A 25,989-nucleotide genomic window follows, 5' to 3' on the forward strand; every position below is an offset into this window, starting at 1 on the left:
TGCGTGAGTTAAATACCTAAAGATAGGTTTCAGAAATCCAAAACTCAATACAAATTTATGGCAAAGGTGTTTATGTTTAAAGAACACAGATTTTCTTCCATTAAAATGTTATTTCCTCCCCCATTTTATCACCTGTTCCCCCTGCTAATCCTACTCATCAAAACCCCACAAATATCCATAGACATAACTATAGACCAACTCACGAAAGTATGCTGTAAAGGTTACATAAAAATAATTTTATAAATGGCCTTTCCTCTGAATTCAGTTTCGAAATTTTGAAGCATAGCCAATAAGTGATTTGGCAACAGTTAAGAAATCACAACTTCCTGTCTACCAATGTAAACTTCTGCAAATCCCATGCTAGATTCTGCTGATGCTAAAACAACCAGATTTCAGAAGTTTGCCAAAATCTGCTCTCTGCACAACTCCTGTACACAGAGGACCACACTGCACTGCTACTGCAAGCTATTGAAAGAGAACCTTCCAGGGATCTCAGCCGGAAAGGGGTAAGCTGTGCCTAAGCTTGTCTCAAAGATCTCATGCAAAATATAATTTCCCATCTAGAGGTCTGGGTTGGTGGCTACTGATGCAAACAAAGAAAGTACTAACAGAGCCAAGTAGTAGCAGGAGCCAAAGGAAACCAGCAGTATACATTGTACGCTGGGAGGACTGCCTGTCTGATGAGCCTGTGAATGTTGTGATCAACTAATTAGAGAGTAAACTTTGAAAGCCGAATGCAATGATAATCGTATCATTCGGAACAGGAAAGCAAGACCCTTCCAAGGAAGAATTTGAGCTATTCTTTGATTTTTCTGGCCCAGCTAGAAAGCGTATCTTTTTCCAGAAAAAACGGAGTTGGAGGTTAAGAGAGAAACAAACATTTTTACCTTCCTTTGCCTATAGAACATGGGAAGTTCCCTACCTCTAGACCAGTGGTTCACAACCTTTCTAATGCCTCTACACTTTAATATAGCTCCTCATGTTGCACTGACCTACAACCACAACATTATTTCATTACTACGTCATTACTGCAATTTTGCTACTGTTATAAATCATAACGTGAATATCTGTGTTTTCCTATGGGCTTAGGCAACCCCTGTGAGAGAGTTCTTTGACCCCAAAGGAATCAGGAATCGCGACCCACAAGTTGAGAACTACTGCTTTACAAACATGTTTCAGTATCTGCAGCCTGGTGATAGTTGGTCTTAATCACTAAAAGCTAGAATTTCCATAGCAGTAGCTACTTTTCCTGTTTGAAGTTTAAAACACTCATCTTAACTACCTCTGCCACTACTGCCTTACACTGCCTAGATACAGCAAAAGGTCTGTTTTTATCACTGTCAAAAGGTATCAGATTAAAATGCAAACAGACTACAAGTCTTTCTGAATGGAATATTTTATAGAAAAATCAGGGAAGTTTAAAGAACAATTGGAAAATCTGACACGAAAAGAATCTCATTCAAAATTGACCATGTATGTTTTCCCTAGCCGTTTAGTGCATATTCAAGGCCTTTGTGTGCTTTTTTTTGACACTAATTTAATGTCTATTTAACTTATTGGAAGTTAATTTTTATGCTCACTTAAGGTCCATTATGGATCTGGAATATCAATTCATTTTGCACTAAAATTTTATGATCCTTACAAATGACTGCAGTGGCCTATATGGGATTGGGTCCAACTAGACCAACAGCACATATGACACTGCAATTGAACTTGTCCAGTTTCTACTTGGTAAATTTCTATGAGAGTCAAAATAGCTGGGCCCTAAGAAAGGAGAGTATAGAACTGTAAGAGAATCAAAGTAAGCTTGTAAAGAGGTCCTTGGCTTCCACCTGTCAGCAGGGAGAATGAGATGGGTAGGTTTTACAAGCTTACATTGACTCTTTTACTGTTCTATATTATATATGTATGTTGACTGTTATTTCATTTTCTGTCAATCACTGCTTCTCATCCTTCCGTGTGAAAACCCTAAAACCAACAGAACTGATGGGATACAAGGCAGGCTCATGGGAAGCCCAGACTGAGAATGCCATATACACAGGGACTCATACTGTGTTTGGGTAATTTTTCCAGGACAGCTTAGTGACTCCCACAGGCTCTATTCTGGGAATTACCATTCAGAAGGAATGCCTTTCTAAGTTCTATTGCGATATTTTACGTGTGTGTGTGTGTGTGTGTGTGTGTGTGTGTGTGTGTGTGTGTGTCTGCAGACGCACAAATGTGCATTCCTTTTTCATTGGAAACTTTATTTATTTACATTGTTGGTGGGGTTGCAAGCTGGTACAGTCACTCTGGAAATTAATCTGGACATTCCTCAGAAAATTGAACATTCCCCTACCTGAGGAGACAGCTATACCACTCCTGGGCATATATCCAAAAGATGCTCCAACATATAACAAGGACATGTGTACATTCCTTAATGTTTAAGACAGTGTCCCTTGCTTGGGTGGTACTTGCCAAATAGGCTAAGTTGGGTGGTGAGTGATGTACCTGTCTGCCCTTTCAGTCATTACATCTAGCTTTTCTTTTCTTTTTTTTCCTTCTTTACTTATTTTTTTTTTTTTGGACTGTGATTCTAGGAATCAAACTCAGTTCGTTGAGCTTTCAGAGCAAGTATATTATCAACAGAGCCATACCCCTAGCCAGATTTTCAAACTATGGACTCAAACATATACTTATTTAGAGATATGAGCAAACAGGGTTTTTTGTTTGTCTGTGGTTTTTGTTTGTTTGTTTTTTTAAAGAGCACAAAGCCTGTGGTTCTCGGTGAGTATTAATAAATGCAAGGTGTGTGTCCTTTTCAGGTGATTAGAGCACTGATCATTGATGCCTATGTCCAAACCCAGTAACTTTAGTGTCATCCTATAGAAAGTCAAAGGATCAGCAAAGTCAGGAGTGCTTGCTGTGGTGGCCTAGTCAGCACAGAAAGGCAAAGTGGAATATTTGCCCCCAGTGTCTATATCCTGTAGATTTGAAATGTATGGTGGTTTATTATATGTTTTTTATTTGTTTGTTACGTGGTTGAGTGTTTTGCAAGCCTGTCCATATTGCCTAGTGCCTATAGATGTTAGAAAATGATGTCAGATTGTGCAGAACTGGAGTTTTAGATAGTTGTAAGACAACATACAGGTGCTGGGAAGAGAATCTAGGTTCTCTGCAAAAGCAACAAGCACTCTTCACTGCTGAGTCATCTCTCCAGCACCTAGCTATGATGGTTTTGCTCATCTCTGCCACCAGATCATTCTCAATTTGTTCTTTAGGTTACAGCCATAACTCATGAGTTAACTGAGCATATCTATGCTCTGTTCAGCTTGGCTGCTTACTATGGGAATGACCTTGGGTGAAGAAGTAACCTTTCAAAGCATCAGGGTCCAAGTCTGGGAAACAGGTTTTTGATACTACCCACCTGTGCTGACTTGTATGAGAATGAAATAAACATATGGGTGCTTTGTACTTGACTTATGGCAAATCCCTCTATGATCAAAAAAGCATACTTTTCACATATCTTTAGTTGTGCTGAATCAGGGGGCGTCTCTTTAGCATCAAGTTCACTCAATTGGCATTATGTTTCTCTTGCTCTCCAAAGCAGTTCATGAATACCTCAGAATTAGGGTAGACAAAATAAAGCACCAACTATTAATTTCAACTGAGATGATAGATCATATCTATATATCTTTTGTAAAATGTTTTTATTTTATGTATATGGATGTTTGCCTGCGTGTATGTAAGTGTACTGAATGTATGGCTGGTGCCCTCAGAGATAGTATCAGAGCCCCTGGAACGGAAGTTATGAATTGTTATGAGCTACTGTATGGTGCTGAATCCAGGTTCTCTGCAAGAACAAACGGAAGGTGCCCTTAGCCACTAAGCCATCCTTCCAGTGTGCTGTATACATCTATTCCTTAATTAGTTAACGAGTATAATAAATCAGTGATCAACATTATCAAACAAACATTAATTCAAGACCATGAACAGTAAGAAAGAAATCTAGGCTAGCAAATTATCAGCTCTGCTTCCCACCCACTTGGTGCTGGAAAAGCTAAATGATTCAATTTGTCATGTATAATAACTAATCGGATTTTTGAACACTTTGTAGTTACCAGGCCTAAGGAAGAACATTTCTGGAGAGGGGTACAGCTTGTCTGAGGTAAAACATACCATGTTGAAGGAAAATCATTTGCTTACATTGCTACTGGGAGGACTTCAAGGCCTTTCCCATGCTAGAGGAGCACTCGAATGCTAAGCTCCACTAGCAAATCTTTTTGTTGGTTTATTTTATTTTATTTTATTTTATTTTATTTTATTTTATTTTATTTTGAGGCAGGATCTTACTAGGTAACTCAAGTTGATCTTAAATTCCTTTGCCTCAGAGTCCAGCTGGTCTTGAAGGAACCCTTAAAGAGGGAGAAAGAGTTCTCTGTGCAGATTGACAGCTGGACTCCTAAGAGCTCTATATGCTCCTACCCTCCCTGCACTGTAGATTCTGTAGGGTTCATTTTAGCCTCACTGAGAGGTGCTGTGGTTCTAGTACTCATACAACTAGAGTTTTCCTGTCTGAAGACCACTGGACCAATGAGTACGGAGTGGCTCCCAGCCCACCCGTAATCAGTTCAGGGGGCGGGGGGACTTTGGAGCTGCTCCTTTCATCGAAACAGTGTTTTCCAAGGGTTAATTAGGTGTCCCACGGGGTACTGAGTGAGAAGAAAGATCAGTGTGCGAGATGACAGAGGTGGAGTTCCTCACCTCACGTTGTGTGATGCCCTTGGGAGAACTGAAGGCTGTGTCCCATGGATGCAAGCACTGTGCAGATAATGCACAGAAAAATAAGGGAAAGGCTGAGATTTGGCTAGCAGAGTGTCACAGCTGCTTTGTGGTACAGAGAAAGGGAAGTTAAGCAGCTTGACTTCTTTCTGTTGCTAATTTTTTGGTTAGTGTTTATGATTCATAGGCAACGTTTGAATAAATGAGTTTCGGTTTTCTCCATTTGACCAAGGCAACACCAGGTCAGTCCTTTGAGCACTAAAGCTCCACCCTCCTCTTCAGAGGTTTTCAGGCTGTCAGCTCATGGGTATGTCTGTGCAGAGACCATTTTGGATGAGTTCCCCTGGTAGTGGAATCCACAGAATCATGCTTGTTTACACACTATCACTTTTACTGTCACCAATGTGAGTGCTCAAACAGCAGAAATACGTTCCTTCACAGTTTGACGAGAAGTCTAAAAATCCACGTGATATAGGCAGACTTGAATCTTTTGTGGGTGTCCTGAAGAAAACCTAAGAAAGGACAGGGGCACCAGGAAACTTGGTGTTCAAGGTAAATAATCGCTCTGTGCGATTTAATCGCTTTAAAAATAAACCAAGCGAGTGGACCCCAGAGAGCCCTAGAAAGCCTCACCGCTGCTGCAGGCCTAGTCACCATCACATGGGGAGGAGCTGCATCTGTCGCTGCTGCTCCAGTCACCATCACCACAACCATGAGCAGTGAGGCCAAGACCCAGGGCCGCCAACGCCCTCAGCGCCACTGACACCAAGTTGGGCTCCACCCGCAGCAGCGGCAGCAGCACAAGTAGTGGCAGCCCGGGTGGCCTCACATCCGCGGCATCAGCCGGCGGGGAGAAGAAGGCCATCTTATCGAAGGTTTGGGGAACAGTAGAGTGGTTCAATGTAAGGAACAGATACGGTTTCATCCACAGGAATGACACCAAGGAAGACGTATTTGTACACCAGATTGCCATAAAGAATAACCCCAGGAGTGTAGGAGATGGAGAAACTGTGGAGTTTGATATTGTTGAAGGAGAAAAGGGTACGGAGGCAACAAATGTTACAGGCCCTGGTGGAGTTCCAGTTCAAGGGAATAAATATGCAGCAAACATAACCATTATAGATGCTATCCACGTCGTAGGGTCCTCCAAGCAGTTACCAGCAAAATTACCAGAATAGGGAGAGTAGGGGAAAGAACGAGGGATCGGAAAGTGCTCCTGAAAGACAGGCCCAACAACCCTGGCCCTATCGAAGGCAAAGGTTCCCACCTTACTACATGCGGAGACCCCATGTGCGCGGACCACAGTATTCCAAGCCCCCTGTGCAAGGAGAAGTGATGGAGAGTCCTGATAACCAGAGGGCAAGGTAGACCAGTGAGACAGAATATGTTTCGGGGTTACAGACCACGATTCCGCAGGGGCCCTCCTCGCCAAAGGCAGCCTAGAGAAGATGGCAATGAAGAGGACAAAGTATATCAAGGCGATGAGAGCCAAGGTCAGCAGCCACCTCAATGTCAGTATCGCTGCAACTTCAATTACCGATGCAGATGCCCAGGGGACCCTAAACCACAAGATGACAAAGAGACAAAAGCAGCTGATCTACCAGCTGAGAATTTGTCTGTCTGCTGAGCAGGGCAGGACTGAGTAAATGCCGGCTTACCATCTCCACCATCATCTGGTTTGGTCATCCAACAAGAAGAAATGAATAAGAAATTCCAGCAAGAAGAAACAGAGATTGGAGCTGAAGACCTTAAGTGCTTGCTTTTCACCCGTTGACCAGATACATTAGAACTATCTGCATTATCTATGCAACATGGGTTTTTATTATTTTTACCTAAAGATGTCTCTTTTTGGTAGTGACAAACATGTTTTTTAAGAAAAAAGGCCTGTTTTCTCTCAATACACCTTTAACAGTTTTTAAATTGTTTCATACCTGGCCAAGTTGAGATTTTTACGAACTTCATTTTTAATTTGTAATAAAGTCTACATCTTGATTTTTTTTTCAAGAAAGTCAATAAACTGCAAACACCTGTTAATAAAGGTCTTTTTTAAAAAAAGCAAGGACTGGAGAGATTATTCAGCAGTTAAAACCATGCGTTCAGGGCTGGAGAGATGGCTCAGTGGTTAAGAGCACCGACTGCTCTTCCAGAGGTCCTGAGTTCAAATCCCAGCAACCACATGGTGGCTCATAACCATCTCCCTTGATGCCCTCCTCTGGTGTGTCTGAAGACAGCGACAGTACAGTCATATACATTAAATAAATAATTTTTTTAAAAAGTAAAAAGAAAAAAACATGCGTTCATTGTTCTTATAAAAGATCTGAGTTCAGTTCCCAGCACTCAAGTAGGGTAGCTCATAACCATCTATAACTCCAGCTCTAGGAGACCTGATGTCTTGTTCTGGCCTCCAGGGGCACCTGCACTCACATGCACACACATACACAGCCCACACATAAGAATATTAGAACTAAAAATAAGCTTAAAATAAATCTTTTTTAAAAACCTACAGCTCAGGCCGGGTTTGCATATGTAATCCTGGCATTCAAGAGGCTAAGGAGGATCATGAATTCTAGGCCAGTATGGGCTACAGAGTGAGGACCTATCTCAAAACAAAAAGATAATCAAAATCTTGGCAAGCCTCAGCCTTCAACCCATACCTGTTTGTGTGCAGAAAGTTATGTTGCCACTGGAGCCAGGCTGAGGGAAGCAGATGAGGTCTTGTTCTTATTAAAGATTCTTTTTTGATCTTCATGGACTTCAATTGACCAAGTTCTGTTTTCAGGGTCCCCGAACATTTTGTAGTTATGGCATGTGTCTGCCTAGGCTCACTTTGATCAGACCCTACTTCCCCAAAGGGAGTCCATGTGGTTTCCTGTCTGGAATGCTGAAGTAGATATTCATAAGCAAAGTAGATGCTGGAGTTCCAGAGCTGAGCCTGGGATGGGTATGGTGTCTTGTGCTCCACCAGCCCAGCATTCTTACCCTTTATCTCTCCTGTTTTCTCTCAGGATAGTTCATTCTGGCTCTCACATTTTGTCTAAGGCTCATAGACTTCATCATTACACACACACACACACACACACACACACACACACACACACACACACACACTTTCTTGTATGTCTGTCCATCACTTGCATTCAGTGCCTGTGGAAGCCAGAGATGGGTGTTGGTTCCTCTGGAACTAGAGTTTAAAATAGTTATTGGGTTGGGGATTTAGCTCAGTGGTAGAGCGCTTGCCTAGCAAGCACAAGGCCCTGGGTTCGGTCCCCAGCTCCAAAAAAAAAAAAAAAAAAAAAAAAAAAAAAGAAAGAAAAAAAAGAAAAAAGAAAAAAGAAAAAAGGAAAAAAAAAGAAAATAGTTATAAGCTGCCAGGTGGGTGTGGTTATTTATCCCAGGTCTTCTTGTAGAGCAGTCAGTACTCTTAACCGCTGAACTCTGACTCCTATCACCAGCACTCTTATTCAGACTCTTAGTCAATCCACTGGTCTGCCCCTTTTGAGATGCCTTTGCCTCCCAACTATAGAACCCCTCCAGGATTTTATACTGTAAACTACTCCACCCACCCACCCCACCCTATGTGTCTGTCTCTGTTTGTACTATCTCTATATATTTTATTTTCATTTTTGCATTCCTGTTGTATACTTGAAACATTGCTCTCTCTCTATTTTAACTCTCATAGCTATCATGTCACATGTGTTTCAATTATTATACTACCATGAACATGAATTTGTGGTGGAGCACTTTCCCCAGCATGCACAAGGCCCTGTATCCCATCTCCAACATGTCAAGGAAGGGCATAGTTGGAACAAGAGAAAAGAAAAGAAGGGAATAAGGAAGAGGAGAGAAAGGAGGTGAAAGGAGAAAAGAGAAGGGAAAGACGGAAGGGGAGGTGTGGGCAAGGAGGAAGAAAAGAAGAAGAACAGGAAAAGGGAAATATATTTTGGTCCATGTTCTATTGGGCTGTGTTCATAAGAGGGCTCTACATATTAAGTGTGCATTAAATACGATGGTCTAATGAAATAGATCGAAAAGTCTAGGAAAGAGAGGAGGAAGATGAAGGGAGGAAAGACAGGAAAAGTAGAAGAGGATGAAAGGAGAGAGGAAGGGGAAGAGGATGAAATGAGGAGAGAGGAGAAGGGGAAGAGGAAAAAGAAGTCTGCCTTGCTTCTGGGATTTAGCTTCTGTTTGCTTTCATTTTAGTAAAACGTTACTGAAAAAATGTAGCCTTCTCTAGGGGTGTGTGTGTGTGTGTGTGTGTGTGTGTGTGTGTGTGTGTGTGTGTAAGCTCCCTGCTGCTCTAAAATCCAGATGGATGTGCTATATTCAGCCAGGGAGTGTTTGATGGCAGCTGAGTACCTGGAGAATTAACAATTGTGGTGATTTGAATAAGAATGTGCTCCACCCCCACCTTGGGCTCACACATTTGAATGTTTGGCTCCTGGTTGGTAGACCATTTAGGAAGGATTAGGAGGTGTAACCTCGTTGTAGAAGGTGTATCTCTAGGGATGGACTCTGAGATTTCAACACCCACATCAGGATCAGCCTTGCCCTCTTTTCTGCCTCCAACTTTTGTATTGGATGTGAGCTCTCAGCTACTCCAGGATCATTCCTGCCTGCCTGTCACCATGCACTATGGTGTTCATGGACTAACCCTCTGAAACTCTCAGCAAGCTCCAACTAAATGCTTTTTTTCTATATAAGTTGCTTTGGTAATAGTTTCTCTTCACAGCAATAGAACAGCAACTAAGAGAGAAATGCACAGAAACTCTGTGAGGACCTGTGTGGAGTGCTAAGGCTTGATGGCTGATCAGTCAACCATTTCCCCTCAACTTCCTTGCTGTCCACTGCTCACCATTTAATGCACTTGTCAAATTTTTGTTATTTGGAATTTGCTCACTCATGTTCTTGCCTCAGTGACTTCTTAGGGGTCTGGTGTTCGAAACTTCAAGCTCTTCACTGAGGAATCTCTCCAACTTCTATTCGTTTCCATGACCCATAATTCCTACTGTTACTTTAGACTGTGTGAGAAACTTGTTTTATCCTGAAGGAACTTTTACTCTCAAAAGATTCCTCTGCTTGTGACAAGAGGTTCTTGGTGTTCTTCATATCTAATTGCCCTGCTTTGTATAAAATATATAGTTGTATTTGAAACTAGATGTGGAAACCTTAGTTTGAGGAAGTGGGGCCTTAATAGACAGCCTCTTCTCTTGGTTCACTAAGGATATCTTACCAACCAATACGTCTATTAGTGTGCAAAGGAAAATATCTGGAATCTAATTATGCCAGGATACTGTTCCCCATAGACTCCTTTACAAATTAATGGGATTTCTTTTAGTTAAATAAGTTCAACTCAAGGACTTCCATGTAAGTCCAACACAACGACTTACATAAACCTCTACCTTTCCTTCTTTACTCTCTTCCTTTCTAATGTTCTATCTAAATTTCTAATTTTTAGTATACATATCAGATAGGTAAGCATTTTTGTATGTATTTCTAGTGCTGTGTTTGAAAACAGTTCTTGCAATAAAATACATGTTCAATAAATATTTGCTGAGTGAATGAATATAAAAATTCTTATATTTTCCATTCCATTTCCACATGATATTCTGTCATAAGATTACAACTAGACCCTTAACCACAGACATTGAGATTATTTCCAATCTTTTGCTGTTGTTAAAAGGCTTTGCTTAGAGCATCTTTCTACATAGACATTGGCATATGTAGGTATGTCTTTAGGATCTCCTTCTAGAATTGAAATTGCTGACTCCAAGTGTACATTTCTAGCTTTGAAAGATGTTGCAAACTGTTGTCCATCTTAAAAGTAATGTTAGTTTCTATTTATGACATCAAGAAATGAGCTATTTCATGACATGTCCAGCTGCACAGTGGATTGATTTTAAAACTTGAATCAGTGTAATTTACTGAGCAGGGTTGGAATATCTTTTTGTATGTTTAAGAAATATTCCCAGGGGAAGAAGAGATGACTCAGTGGTTGAGAGCACTCTTCCAGAGCACTTATGTTCGATTCCCAGCACTCACACAGTGGTTCACAATCATCAGTAGTTCCAGTTCCAGGACACCCAAGAGACTTTTCAGGCCTCCAAGCATACCTGGAACACATGATGCACAGACATACATGCACATAAACATACATGCACATAAATACCACTTATGTTTTGGGTTTTTAAAAAAGATTTATTATACATACAGTGTTCTGCCTGCATAGATGTCTCAATGCCAGACGAGGACACCAGATCTCATTATACATGGCTGTCAGCCACACAAGTAGTCGCTGGGAAGTAAAGGCAGGCTCAACCTCTGAGCTATCTCTCTAGTCCCACATTTCATTGTTAATATATGTTGGTCCATTTTCTATTGGGTTGTGTTCATAGGAAGATTCTACGTGATAAGAACATATTAACTATAAATAGATGAAACATCAAGGAGTCTAGAAATGAATCCAAACATGCAAGAAAGTTGGCCATGTATTAGCATTATCAAAACAGGGATCAGGTTGTTCCGCAGATGGTAGAGACAACTGGGTCTATACTGAGAAAAGAATAATTTGGGTTTACTTCTCATGACTTATGCCAAAACAGTTATAGTTGGGTAAAATATTTTAATGTTGAAAAATTAAACCATAAATTTAACAGGAAAAAAAGTTAGGAAAATTGTTGTTTCTAGAGTTGTAGTGTGGAAGCCTTTCCTAGACCCTATAAATAAGTCAAATTCCCTTGTTGGCTTGCATATGGCATCAAATAATTTTTTCAATCACAGGTGAAATCTTGTAAAATTATTTTTTTTCTTTTTTTTTTATTAACTTGAGTATTTCTTATATACATTTCGAGTGTTATTCCCTTTCCCGGTTTCCGGGCAAACATCCCCCTCCCCCCTCCCCTTCCTTATGGGTGTTCCCCTCCCAACCCTCCCCCCATTACCGCCCTCCACCCATAGACTAGTTCACTGGGGGTTCAGTCTTAGCAGGACCCAGGGCTTCCCCTTCCACTGGTGCTCTTACTAGGATATTCATTGCTACCTATGGGGTCAGAGTCCAGGGTCAGTCCATGTATAGTCTTTAGGTAGTGGCTTAGTCCCTGGAAGCTCTGGTTGCTTGGCATTGTTGTACTTTTGGGGTCTCGAGCCCCTTCAAGCTCTTCCAGTTCTTTCTCTGTTCAGTGGTTTGCTGCTGGCATTCGCCTCTGTATTTGCTGTATTCTGGCTGTGTCTCTCAGGAGCGATCTACATCCGGCTCCTGTCAGTCTGCACTTCTTTGCTTCATCCATCTTGTCTAATTGGGTGGCTGTATATGTATGGGCCACATGTGGGGCAGGCTCTGAATGGGTGTTCCTTCAGTCTCTGTTTTAATCTTTGCCTCTCCCTTCCCTGCCAAGGGTATTCTTTTTCCTCATTTAAAGAAGGAGTGAAGCATTCACATTTTGATCATCTGTCTTGAGTTTCGTTTGTTCTAGGGATCTAGGGTAATTCAAGCATTTGGGCTAATAGCCACTTATCAATGAGTGCATACCATGTATGTCTTTCTGTGATTGGGTTAGCTCACTCAGGATGATATTTTCCAGTTCCAACCATTTGCCTACGAATTTCATAAACTCGTTGTTTTTGATAGCTGAGTAATATTCCATTGTGTAGATGTACCACATTTTCTGTATCCATTCCTCTGTTGAAGGGCATCTGGGTTCTTTCCATTTTCTGGCTATTATAAATAAGGCTGCGATGAACATAGTGGAGCACGTGTCTCTTTTATATGTTGAGGCATCTTTTGGGTATATGCCCAAGAGAGGTATAGCTGGATCCTCAGGCAGTTCAATGTCCAATTTTCTGAGGAACCTCCAGACTGATTTCCAGAATGGTTTTACCAGTCTGCAACCCCACCAACAATGGAGGAGTGTTCCTCTTTCTCCACATCCTCGCCAGCATCTGCTGTCACCTGAGTTTTTGATCTAAGCCAATCGCACTGGTGTGAGGTGAAATCTCAGGGTTGTTTTGATTTGCATTTCCCTTATGACTAAAGATGTTGAACATTTCTTTAGGTGTTTCTCGGCCATTCGGCATTCCTCAGCTGTGAATTCTTTGTTTAGCTCTGAACCCCATTTTTTAATAGGGTTATTTGTTTCCCTGCGGTCTAACTTCTTGAGTTCTTTGTATATTTTGGATATAAGGCCTCTATCTGTTGTAGGATTGGTAAAGATCTTTTCCCAATCTGTTGGTTGCCGTTTTGTCCTAACCACAGTGTCCTTTGCCTTACAGAAGCTTTGCAGTTTTATGAGATCCCATTTGTCAATTCTTGATCTTAGAGCATAAGCCATTGGTGTTTTGTTCAGGAAATTTTTTCCAGTGCCCATGTGTTCCAGATGCTTCCCTAGTTTTTCTTCTATTAGTTTGAGTGTGTCTGGTTTGATGTGGAGGTCCTTGATCCACTTGGACTTAAGCTTTGTACAGGGTGATAAGCATGGATCGATCTGCATTCTTCTACATGTTGCCCTCCAGTTGAACCAGCACCATTTGCTGAAAATGCTATCTTTTTTCCATTGGATGGTTTTGGCTCCTTTGTCAAAAATCAAGTGACCATAGGTGTGTGGGTTCATTTCTGGGTCTTCAATTCTATTCCATTGGTCTATCTGTCTGTCTCTGTACCAATACCATGCAGTTTTTATCACTATTGCTCTGTAATACTGCTTGAGTTCAGGGATAGTGATTCCCCCTGAAGTCCTTTTATTGTTGAGGATAGCTTTAGCTATCCTGGGTTTTTTTGTTATTCCAGATGAATTTGCAAATTGTTCTGTCTAACTCTTTGAAGAATTGGATTGGTATTTTGATGGGGATTGCATTGAATCTGTAGATTGCTTTTGGTAAAATGGCCATTTTTACTATATTAATCCTGCCAATCCATGAGCATGGGAGATCTTTCCATCTTCTGAGGTCTTCTTCAATTTCTTTCCTCAGTGTCATGAAGTTCTTATTGTACAGATCTTTTACTTGCTTGGTTAAAGTCACACCGAGGTACTTTATATTATTTGGGTCGATTATGAAGGGTGTCGTTTCCCTAATTTCTTTCTCGGCTTGTTTCTCTTTTGTATAGAGGAAGGCAACTGATTTATTTGAGTTAATTTTATACCCAGCCACTTTGCTGAAGTTGTTTATCAGCTTTAGTAGTTCTCTGGTGGAACTTTTGGGATCACTTAAATATAGTATCATGTCATCTGCAAATAGTGATATTTTGACCTCTTCTTTTCCGATCTGTATCCCTTTGATCTCCTTTTGTTGTCTGATTGCTCTGCCTAGAACTTCAAGAACTATATTGAATAAGTAGGGAGAGAGTGGGCAGCCTTGTCTAGTCCCTGATTTTAGTGGGATTGCTTCAAGTTTCTCTCCATTTAGTTTAATGTTAGCAACTGGTTTGCTGTATATGGCTTTTACTATGTTTAGGTATGGGCCTTGAATTCCTATTCTTTCCAGGACTTTTATCATGAAGGGGTGTTGAATTTTGTCAAATGCTTTCTCAGCATCTAATGAAATGATCATGTGATTCTGTTCTTTCAGTTTGTTTATATAATGGATCACGTTGATGGTTTTCCGTATATTAAACCATCCCTGCATGCCTGGGATGAAGCCTACTTGATCATGGTGGATGATTGTTTTGATGTGCTCTTGAATTCGGTTTGCCAGAATTTTATTGAGTATTTTTGCGTCGATATTCATAAGGGAAATTGGTCTGAAGTTCTCTTTCTTTGTTGTGTCTTTGTGTGGTTTAGGTATAAGAGTAATTGTGGCTTCGTAGAAGGAATTCGGTAGGGCTCCATCTGTTTCAATTTTGTGGAATAGTTTGGATAATATTGGTATGAGGTCTTCTATGAAGGTTTGATAGAATTCTGCACTAAACCCGTCTGGACCTGGGCTCTTTTTTGTTGGGAGACCTTTAATGACTGCTTCTATTTCCTTAGGAGTTATGCGGTTGTTTAACTGGTTTATCTGTTCCTGATTTAACTTCGATACCTGGTATCTGTCTAGGAAATTGTCCATTTCCTGAAGATTTTCAAATTTTGTTGAATATAGGTTTTTATAGTAAGATCTGATGATTTTTTGAATTTCCTCCGAATCTGTAGTTATGTCTCCCTTTTCATTTCTGATTTTGTTAATTTGGACGCACTCTCTGTGTCCTCTCGTTAGTCTGGCTAAGGGTTTATCTATCTTGTTGATTTTCTCAAAGAACCAACTTTTGGTTCTGTTGATTCTTTCTATGGTCCTTTTTGTTTCTACTTGGTTGATTTCAGCTCTGAGTTTGATTATTTCCTGCCTTCTACTCCTCCTGAGTGTATTTGCTTCTTTTTGTTCTAGAGCTTTTAGGTGTGCTGTCAAGCTGCTGACATATGCTCTTTCCTGTTTCTTTCTGCAGGCACTCAGCGCTATGAGTTTTCCTCTTAGCACAGCTTTCATTGTGTCCCATAAGTTTGAGTATGTTGTATCTTCATTTTCATTAAATTCTAAAAAGTTTTTAATTTCTTTCTTTATTTCTTCCTTGACCAGGTTATCATTGAGTAGAGCATTGTTCAATTTCCACGTATATGTGGGCATTCTTCCCTTATTGTTATTGAAGACCAGTTTTAGGCCGTGGTGGTCCGATAGCACGCATGGGATTATTTCTATCTTTCTGTACCTGTTGAGGCCCGTTTTTTGACCAATTATATGGTCAATTTTGGAGAAAGTACCATGAGGAGCTGAGAAGAAGGTATATCCTTTTGCTTTAGGATAGAATGTTCTATAAATATCCGTTAAGTCCATTTGGCTCATGACTTCTCTTAGTCTGTCGACATCACTGTTTAATTTCTGTTTCCATGATCTGTCCATTGATGAGAGTGGGGTGTTGAAATCTCCCACTATTATTGTGTGAGGTGCAATGTGTGTTTTGAGCTTTAGTAAGGTTTCTTTTACGTATGTAGGTGCCCTTGTATTTGGGGCATAGATATTTAGGATTGAGAGTTCATCTTGGTGGATTTTTCCTTTGATGAATATGAAGTGTCCTTCCTTATCTTTTTTGATGACTTTTAATTGAAAATTGATTTTATTTGATATTAGAATGGCTACTCCAACTTGCTTCTTCTGACCATTTGCTTGGAAAGTTGTTTTCCAGCCTTTCACTCTGAGGTAGTGTCTGTCTTTGTCTCTGAGGTGTGTTTCCTGTAGGCAGCAGAATGCAGGGTCCTCATTGCGTATCCAGTTTGTTAATCTATGTCTTTTTATTCGGGAGTTGAGGCCATTGATATTGAGAGATATTAAGGAATAGTGATTATTGCTTCCCGTTATATTCATATTTGGATGTGAGGTTATGTTTGTGTGCTTTCATTCTCTTTGTTTTGTTTCCAAGACGATTAGTTTCTTGCTTTTTCTAGGGTATAGCTTGCCTCCTTATGTTGGGCTTTACCATTTATTATCCTTTGTAGTGCTGGATTTGTAGAAACATATTGTGTAAATTTGGTTTTGTCATGGAATATCTTGGTCTCTCCATCAATGTTAATTGAGAGTTTTGCAGGATACAGTAACCTGGGCTGGCATTTGTGTTCTCTTAGGGTCTGTATGACATCAGTCCAGGATCTTCTGGCCTTCATAGTTTCTGGCAAGAAGTCTGGTGTGATTCTGATAGGTCTCCCTTTATATGTTACTTGACCTTTTTCCCTTACTGCTTTTAATATTCTTTCTTTATTTTGTGCGTTTGGTGTTTTGAAAATTATGTGACGGGAGGTGTTTCTTTTCTGGTCCAATCTATTTGGAGTTCTGTAGGCTTCTTGTATGTCTATGGGTATCTCTTTTTTTAGGTTAGGGAAGTTTTCTTCTATGATTTTGTTGAAGATATTTACTGGTCCTTTGAGCTGGGAGTCTTCACTCTCTTCTATACCTATTATCCTTAGGTTTGATCTTCTCATTGAGTCCTGGATTTCCTGTATGTTTTGGACCAGTAGCTTTTTCCGCTTTACATTATCTTTGACAGTTGAGTCAATGATTTCTATGGAATCTTCTGCTCCTGAGATTCTCTCTTCCATCTCTTGTATTCTGTTGGTGAAGCTTGTATCTACAGCTCCTTGTCTCTTCTTTTGGTTTTCTATATCCAGGGTTGTTTCCATGTGTTCTTTCTTGATTGCTTCTATTTCCATTTTTAATTCCTTCAACTGTTTGATTGTGTTTTCCTGGAATTCTTTCAGGGATTTTTGCGATTCCTCTCTGTAGGCTTCTACTTGTTTTTTTTAATGTTTTCCTGTGTTTCCCTAAGTGTGTTCATGTCTTTCTTGAGGTCCTCCAGCATCATGATCAAATATGATTTTGAAACTAGATTTTGCTTTTCTGGTGTGTTTGGATATTCCATGTTTGTTTTGGTGGGAGAATTGGGCTCCGATGATGGCATGTAGTCTTGGTTTCTGTTGCTTGGGTTCCTGCGCTTGCCTCTCGCCATCAGATTATCTCTAGTGTTACTTTGTTCTGCTATTTCTGACAGTGGCTAGACTGTCCTATAAGCCTGTGTGTCAGGAGTGCTGTAGACCTGTTTTCCTCTCTTTCAGTCAGTTCTGGGGACAGAGTGTTCTGCTTTCGGGCGTGTAGTTTTTCCTCTCTACAGGTCTTCAGCTGTTCCTGTGGGCCTGTGTCTTGAGTTCACCAGGCAGCTTTCTTGCAGCAGAAAATTTGGTCTTACCTGTGGTCCCGAGGCTCAGGTTCGCTCGTGGGGTGCTGCCCAGGGGCTCTCTGCAGCAGCACCAACCAGGAAGACCTGTGCCGCCCCTTCCGGGAGCTTCAGTGCACCAGGGTTCCAGATGGTCTTTGGCTTTTTCCTCTGGCGTCCGAGATGTGTGTGCAGGGAGCAGTCTCTTCTGGTTTCCCAGGCTTGTCTGCCTCTCTGAAGGTTTAGCTCTCCCTCCCACGGGATTTGGGTGCAGAGAACTGTTTATCCGGTCTGTTTCCTTCAGGGTCCGGCAGTGTCTCTGGCAGGGGTCCTGCCGCTCCTGGGCCCTCTCCCACGGGAGCCCAGAGGCCTTATACAGTTTCCTCTTGGGCCAGGGATGTGGGCAGGGGTGAGCAGTGTTGGTGGTCTCTTCCGCTCTGCAGCCTCAGGAGTGCCCACCTGACCAGGCGGTTGGGTCTCTCTCTCACCGGGTCTGGGAGCAGAGAGCTGCTCTTGTAAAATTATTTTATGCGAGTTCTGTCTACCTACACAGAGGACTATAAAATAACCAATAAAACGTTGTCCCCAGGCCATTCACTGACTGATACACACAGGAAAGTATATAAATGACCTTCAGATTGAAATCCATGTAGACTTAGATATGCATAGGGCCCTAGATAAATATACTTCCCACCGTATCTTACAAGTTGTTTACATTCCTGAGAATCTCCAATGCTATATGCTTTCAAGCACTAGCTTATGATACCGTTTTGATCTATGGTCTCATGTAGCCTGGATTTGTGAGAAGGTGGCAAAGAGATGAACTTGAACTCCTGATCTTCCTGTTTCTACCTACCAGGTGCCAGGATTACAAGCTTGTACAATTCACCCCAGTTTAATCGGCACTAAAGATTGAACAGATATGGCCACTGGAATGCTAAGATGATACTCTACCAACTGAGCTACAGTCTAGCTGAGGTCATCGTATGAACACGTTTTCAAGTTGTATTAGCTTTTTATTGCTACAAGATAAGTAGACTCCACATTCATAGTTTTTGAGTGAGATTCATTTGCTTGCTTAGAGATGAAAGCTCAGTTTGAACAACTTGGTTTCTATGCTAGGAGTGCTTTTCAGCACGCTAGATTGCCAGAAATACTTGTAAGAAACAGTCGTACATTCCTTAGAGAAATTTCAAATTTAGCAAGTAAGTAACTATTAATCTCAAAGTTTGCATGGTCAACAGTCCACATTTTTTGCATGATCACTTCATTTGAAGCACTGTTTTGAACCATAGATTTCAAAAGAAAATTATCAAATATGACAATGAGTGGCTTCAAAATTGAATTCAGGGGCTGGAGAGATGGCTCAGTGGTTAATAGCACTGACCTGGAGTTCAATTCCCAGCAACCACATGGTGGCTCACAACCATCTGTAATGGCATCCAATGTCCTCTTTTGGTGTGTCTGACAGCTACAGTGTGCTCACCTACATAAAATAAATATATTTAAAAAAATTGGAGCCAGATTAGCTTAAATCCCAACACAAAACTATATCATTCTGAAAGTTATTTAACTCTTAGAGTTCTCTCGTTCATCTGAAAAATGTGGATAATAAATTGTGTTCTTATGAGCCTTACTGTGGTTAAGGAAATGCTGATGTAGCACTTAGTGCAATGCCTGATGCTTTTGTGTGTGTGTGTCACGGATTTTTCATGTTTTAGCAATGTAAGGAACTAAGAGAATCTACTATGTATCATCACCACAGAGAAACAGAAAAACAGAGGAAATAATTGCGAGAACTGTCGAAAGCAAGTAATGATGACTTAGACATAAATGTCTTGGATGATACGAGAATGAAAGCATCTTCTTGGGAGATGCATCCGACAACCAGCTCCTTTTGGTTGCTGGCCAAAGTTTTAACAAGAGTCATGTCAATAGGGCTGGGGAAACAGCTCAGTGGATAAAGCACTTGTTATATAGTCTGATGGCTCAAGTTCAGAGCCCCCAGCATCTACACAGGAGCCTGGAAAAATGTGGTGGCTGCCTGTAATCCCAGCTCTTGGGAGACAAACATGCTGGGTCTCTGGGGCAAGATGGCTATCTTGACTGGCCAAATTGGAAAGCTCTGGGTCTCATTAGAGAGATCCCACCTCGATAAATAAGTGGTGAGTGACTGAGGAAGAGAATTTGTGTCTCTCTGGCTTCCACATGCAGACGCCAGCACATATGCATGCATACCACACTTGCAAAAGAATGGTTGTACAAATACTTTGTTGCTAAAAATATGTGCCACGTTATGCTATACACTTACCTACACCCATGCTTTGTCTCAGACTTAATATGGTGGTGGGGCATCTTGATTAATTCCTTTTCAGAAGCATCCTATCATCATGTCTCGGAGTTTCATCTTTACCATTTTAGCTCCCTGAAATGTAAAAACATGAATATTCTGAGATGCATTTGATGCAACATATTAAATTATTAGTAGCCTTCCATACCTCAAAACTCTTAAATATGGTAGAACACTGGTAAGTTTGCCAAGAAACATCCATGAAATATTGCTACTCTAATATGGTACCTTCCATTTTTGGTTTTCCTTAGGAAAACATGTCCCCTCAGTCGTGGATTCTGACCTGCTTTTGCCTGCTCTCCTCTGGAACCAGTGCAGTCTTCCTCAAAGGGAACTTTTCCAGAAGCTATCCCTGTGATGAGAAAAGGCACAATGCCCTTGTGACTGCAGAATGCAATCATCGTCAACTGCATGAAGTTCCCCAAACTATCGGCAAATATGTGACAGATGTAGACTTGTCAGACAATACTATTATGCACATAACAAATGAGTCCTTTCAGAAGTTTCGAAACCTCACTAAAATCAATCTGAACCACAATGCCAAACAACAGCACCCAAATGAAAATAAAAATGGTATGAATATTACAGAAGGGGCTTTCCTCAGCCTAAGAAATCTAACTGAATTACTGTTGGAAGACAACCAGTTATATACTATACCTGCTGGGTTGCCTGAGTCTTTGAAAGAACTTAGCCTAATTCAAAACAATATATTTCAGGTAACTAAAAACAACACTTTCGGGCTCAGGAACTTGGAAAGACTCTATTTGGGCTGGAACTGCTATTTTAAGTGTAATCAAATCTTTAAAGTAGAAGATGGGGCATTTAACAATCTTATAAACTTGAAGCTTCTCTCATTATCTTTCAATAACCTTTTCTCCGTGCCTCCCAAACTACCAAGCTCTCTAAGCAAACTTTTTCTGAGCAATGCCAAGATCTCAACCATCACTCAGGAAGACTTCAAAGGACTGGAACATTTAATATTACTAGATTTGAGTGGAAACTGCCCAAGGTGTTTCAATGCCCCATTTCCTTGTGAATCTTGCAACTTAAGTGCGTCCATCAGAATACATCCTCTTGCTTTTCAAAATCTCACTCAACTTCGCTTTCTTAACCTCTCTAGCACTTCCCTCAGGACGATTCCTTCTACCTGGTTCGACAATCTGACAAATTTGAAGGAACTCCATCTTGAATTCAATTATTTAGTTCAAGAAATTGCCTCAGGAGCATTTTTAACCAAGCTACCCAGTTTACAAACCCTTGACCTGTCCTTCAACTTTATACATAAAGAATATTTACAATATATTACTATCTCCCCGAACTTCTCTATGCTTCGTTCTCTCAGGAAGTTGCACTTAAAAGGTTATGTGTTCCGAGAACTTAAAAAGGAACATTTCAAGCCCCTCCAGAATCTTCCAAACTTAACAACCATTAACTTGGGCATTAACTTTATTGAGAAAATTGATTTCAAAGCTTTCCAGGATTTTCCCAACCTCAAAGTTATTTACTTATCGGGAAATCGCATAGCATCCGTAATAGATGGTACAGACCACTCCTCTTGGCGAAACCGTCTTAGGAAGCCTCTCTCAACAGACTATGACGAGTTTGATCCACACATGAATTTTTACCATAGCACTGAACCTTTAATAAAGCCACAGTGTACTACTTATGGCAAGGCCTTGGATTTAAGTTTGAACAATATTTTCGTTATTGGGAAAAGTCAATTTGAAGGTTTTCAGGATATCGCCTGCTTAAATCTGTCTTTCAATGCCAATGGTCAAGTGTTGAATGGCACAGAATTCTCATCCATGCCCCACATTAAATACTTGGATTTAACCAACAACAGACTAGACTTTGATGATAACCAGACCTTCAGTGACCTTCATGATCTAGAAGTGTTGGACCTGAGCCACAATGCACACTATTTCAGTATAGCAGGGGTAACACACCGTCTAGGATTTATCCAGAACTTAATAAAGCTCAAGGTGTTAAACCTGAGCCACAATGGCATTTACACGCTCACAGATGAATACAAGCTGCAAAGCAAATCTCTGAAAGAGTTGGTTTTTAGTGGAAATCGCCTTGACCGTCTGTGGAATGCAAATGATGGCAAATACTGGTCCATTTTTACAAGTCTCGAGACTCTGACACGCTTGGACTTATCGTACAATAACCTTCAACAAATCCCAAATGAAGCATTCCTCAACTTGCCTCAGAGCCTCCAAGAGCTACATATCAATGATAACAGATTACGTTTCTTTAATTGGACATTACTCCAGTATTTTCCTCACCTTCATGTGCTGGACTTGGGGAGAAATGAGCTGTATTTTCTAACCAATTGCCTATCGAAGTTTACACATTCCCTGAAGACACTGCTGCTGAACCACAATCATTTCTCTCACCTACCTGCTGGCTTCCTCTCCGAAGCCAGGAATCTGGTGTACCTGGATCTAAGTTTCAACACAATAAAGATGATCAATAAATCCTCCCTGCAAACTGAGACAAAAACAAACTTGTCTGTTCTGGATCTACAAGGGAACCATTTTGACTGCACGTGTGACATAAGTGATTTCCGAAGCTGGCTAGAAGAAAATCCGCATGTCAGAATTCCTAGATTGGTAGATGTCATTTGTTCCAATCCTGGGGATCAGAGATGGAAGAGTGTCATGAGCCTAGATCTCACGACTTGTGTGTCAGATACCACTGCAGCTATCCTGTTCTTCTTCACATTCCTTACCACCTCCACAGTGCTGTTGGCTGCTCTGGTTCATCATCTGTTTTACTGGGATGTTTGGTTTATCTATCACATGTGCTCTGCTAAGTTAAGAGGCTACAGGTCTTCATCCACATCCCAAACTTTCTATGATGCTTACATTTCTTATGACACCAAAGACGCATCCGTCACTGACTGGGTGATCAATGAGCTGCGCTACCACCTTGAAGAGAGTGAGGACAAAAGTGTCCTCCTTTGCTTAGAGGAGAGGGATTGGGATCCGGGATTACCTATCATTGATAACCTCATGCAGAGCATAAACCAGAGCAAGAAGACAATCTTTGTTTTAACCAAGAAATATGCCAAGAGCTGGAACTTTAAAACCGCTTTCTACTTGGCCTTGCAGAGGCTAATGGATGAGAACATGGATGTGATTATCTTCATCCTCCTGGAACCAGTGTTACAGTATTCACAGTACCTGAGGCTTCGGCAGAGGATCTGTAAGAGCTCCATCCTCCAGTGGCCCAACAACCCCAAAGCGGAAAACTTGTTTTGGCAAAGTCTTAAAAATGTGGTCTTGACCGAAAATGATTCACGGTATGACAATTTGTACATCGATTCCATTAGGCAATACTAATGCTGGGAAGTTATGGCTCTGTGCCATCAAAAAAACCACACAGCTTCTCTTTATAATGAACTGTGGCAAGTGAATGGGCACATGGCTGCGCGAGGTGCTGAAAATAAGGGACAATTGGGTGTTCAGCCCTAAAGAGGACACTTATACCAGCTCCCCTAGGGCTTGGGTAACTTTGTGGAAGAGGGAGTTGGAAAAAATGTATGGACTAGACTATAGGTAGAAGGGCTGAAAAATGCTATCTTCTGGGCATGACAGCCATTTTGACCATGATGGCACAGCAGCTAGGGTTGCCTGCAGTGAGTGTGCACAAGACTGGGCCTCTTATCAGTCGATTATGGATGGGTGCAGGCCCCATAAAACTCTACTCCATCTTTCTGAGGGGCAGGTCCCCTCTACTCCACCCTTTTGCACTATTGGCTATTAGTGAGTACTGGGGAAAAGGCAATCATTATCTTCAGCCGTGTACCCATTGATGAGCCCAGATTCAGTAGATGGTTCAACACCCACGGTTATGCAGAAAGCCCTGGTAAAGTCAGTACACTGAAAACCAAAACCACAATGCCTGAGCACGAGAAATGGTCTTATAAGGTGGGTAGGTTGGCAGCAGTGGGAGAGAAGATAGGAAAAGTGGGCATGAAGCTAACCAGAATGCATGGCTTCTCTCTCATAAACTTCACTCTGGGATCCACTCGCAAGCTCTGCCCCATGCAGTTGTCCTCAAGATTCAGCTTCTCCTGTGTGTTAGCCGTCGTAGTTCCCTGCTATGTGAACTTCTTTCCCAAGGCACCTTGTTTCATCAAGGCCAGTGACAGGAGACACAGAGGTTGACAACAAGTGTCAGTCGTTTGGAAGTGGATCAGAAAATGATAGCCACAGCTGGATTCTATTTAGTAAAAGTCAACCACAGATCCTTCCAGCTCCAGACACCAAATACCTCAGGTTGAGAGAAAGCTATTGAAAGCCAGGGTAACAGATCTGAGGGCCCCTCAGCTAAGAGGAAAGAGTTTGACTGAGACAAGTGATTGAATCAATCATTATCTATTTCTTTGGGCTGAAATTAAGAGACAGCTTGCCATCTTGGTCACAGATCCTCAATCCTAGGAAGGTCAGGTCACATGGGCCATCATAGCAGGCAGCTTATTGTACCGACTTTTCAATCCCTAAGGACATTTGCCACTGTATCTAATGATTTTGACATTAAGATGCTGGTGAAGTTGATAAATCCATGCCTATGAGGTTATATTACATTGTGATTGCATTAATCTTTCTTTTACAATGACATTTTAACATAAGTTTTGAGATTATAACTACATCATTTCCTCCTCTTTCCTCTCTCCAAAGCTGCACATGTGCCCCAGTCTGACTTTTACAAATGTTGTCTACAATATTTACTTTTTAAGCTTTTGATGTCGCTTAAACACTGAAGAGGATAGTTCTTAAACGCCTTTCAATTCTTAATCATTTTAAAGGTATTTGTTTAAATGGAATGATTTTGGGGTACTTGTGATCTCCTGTTGGTATATATTTTCAAATGAATGATTAAAATTTCTTCATTTTACATGACAAATGTGTGATAAATCTGTAGTAGACAAAACGGACTCTAATATAAAAAGTTGTCATTTGCACTGATTAGTTTTGAGATTCCTTTTTATTACTATTATTTGACATACCAACTGCAATTTTCCCTTCTTCCTCTCCTCCCCACTCCTCCCTCCACCTCCTCTTTTACCCCATCCCATTCACTCCTTCATTTCTCCTCACAAAAGAGCAGGGCTCCCATATATATCAAGTTGCAGTAAGACTACGTACGAACTTTCTACCTTAAACCTCCCTTCGTATTATGGCTGAATGAGGCAACCCAGTAGGAGGAAAGGGTCTCGAACGCAGGCTAAAGAGTCAAATACAGCCCCTGCTCCCACTAATAAGAAGGTTTCCGACATGAAGACCAAGGTACACCACCAGAACATATGTGCAGAGGCCCATGCAGGCTCCCTGGTTAATGATTCCGTCTCTGTGAACCCCTATAAGTCCAGGTTAGTTGACTCTGAGTTTTCTTATGATGTCCTTGACCCTTCCAGCTCTACATTCCTTCCCCCTTTCTTTTGCAGGACTTAACATTTTCTTTCACCACTGTATTAATTTCTTCTACCCCTGAGAGTCTCTCTTCCATCTCTTGTATTCTGTTGGTGATGCTTGAGTGTGTAATCCTGTTCCCTTACCTAGATCTTTCTATCTCCATGATTCTTTTAGTTTGTGTTTTTTTATTGCCTCTATTTCTACTTTTGGGTATTGACCATTTTCATTCATTTCCTTCACTTGTTTGTGTTTTCCTGGGTTTCTTTTAAGGGATTTGTTCATTTTTCTCTGTAACTATCTCTATCATCTTCATAACATTGGATTTAAGGTATTTTTTTTCTGCTTCAGCTGTGTTAGAATATCCAAAGTTTTCTGAGGTAGGACAGACAGGCAATAGTGGTGCCATATTGCCCTGGGTGGTTTTGATTGTATCCTTACACTGGCCTATAGTCATGTGAGCCTGTGGTTCTTATAGGTTTACTTGGCCAATTTCTGAGTTTTTCTTTGTTGGATGGATGGTTTTTGGATGTCTTCCCCCTTGCTTTATGATTCTTCTCTGATCTTCTGCTCTGGATGCCTGATTTGCAAGTCTCTACGTCCAGTACTGTGTCTCTGTTAGAGTTTTGGTAGCCTGCATGACTTCTGAGGTTCTGGCATTCTGGTAACTGGTGTGACCTCTGGGCTTCTGGCTACAGGTATTGCCTCTGGGTTTCAGGTCCCTGGAGTTCCTGAGGCTGCTAATAGTGACATGGCCTCCAGTAGAGATGGAGTTTTCTTCTGGAGTTGTAGGC

General features: G+C 41.1%; 1 protein-coding gene and 1 pseudogene across 1 annotated transcript; both read left to right on the top strand.

The window, feature by feature from the left end:
- Window positions 1-371: 371 nt before the first annotated feature.
- Window positions 372-23,272, top strand: Tlr8 (toll-like receptor 8). The gene is made up of 2 exons (NM_001101009.1): window positions 372-506; window positions 20,027-23,272. Exon 2 carries the CDS (start codon window positions 20,033-20,035, stop codon window positions 23,120-23,122), a length of 3,090 nt encoding a protein of 1,029 aa, NP_001094479.1. The 5' UTR covers window positions 372-506; window positions 20,027-20,032; the 3' UTR covers window positions 23,123-23,272.
- On the top strand, window positions 5,366-6,815 carry Ybx1-ps7 (Y box binding protein 1, pseudogene 7; annotated as a pseudogene).
- Window positions 23,273-25,989: the final 2,717 nt, after the last annotated feature.

Source organism: Rattus norvegicus, chromosome X (genome assembly GCF_021556685.1).
Source record: "Rattus norvegicus strain SHRSP/BbbUtx chromosome X, alternate assembly SHRSP_T2T, whole genome shotgun sequence".
Lineage (NCBI taxonomy): Eukaryota > Metazoa > Chordata > Mammalia > Rodentia > Muridae > Rattus > Rattus norvegicus.

Excerpts from the sequence above, each read along its gene's own strand:
- Tlr8 (NM_001101009.1), top strand. The coding sequence starts at position 20,033 with ATGTCCCCTCAGTCGTGGATTCTGACCTGCTTTTGCCTGCTCTCCTCT.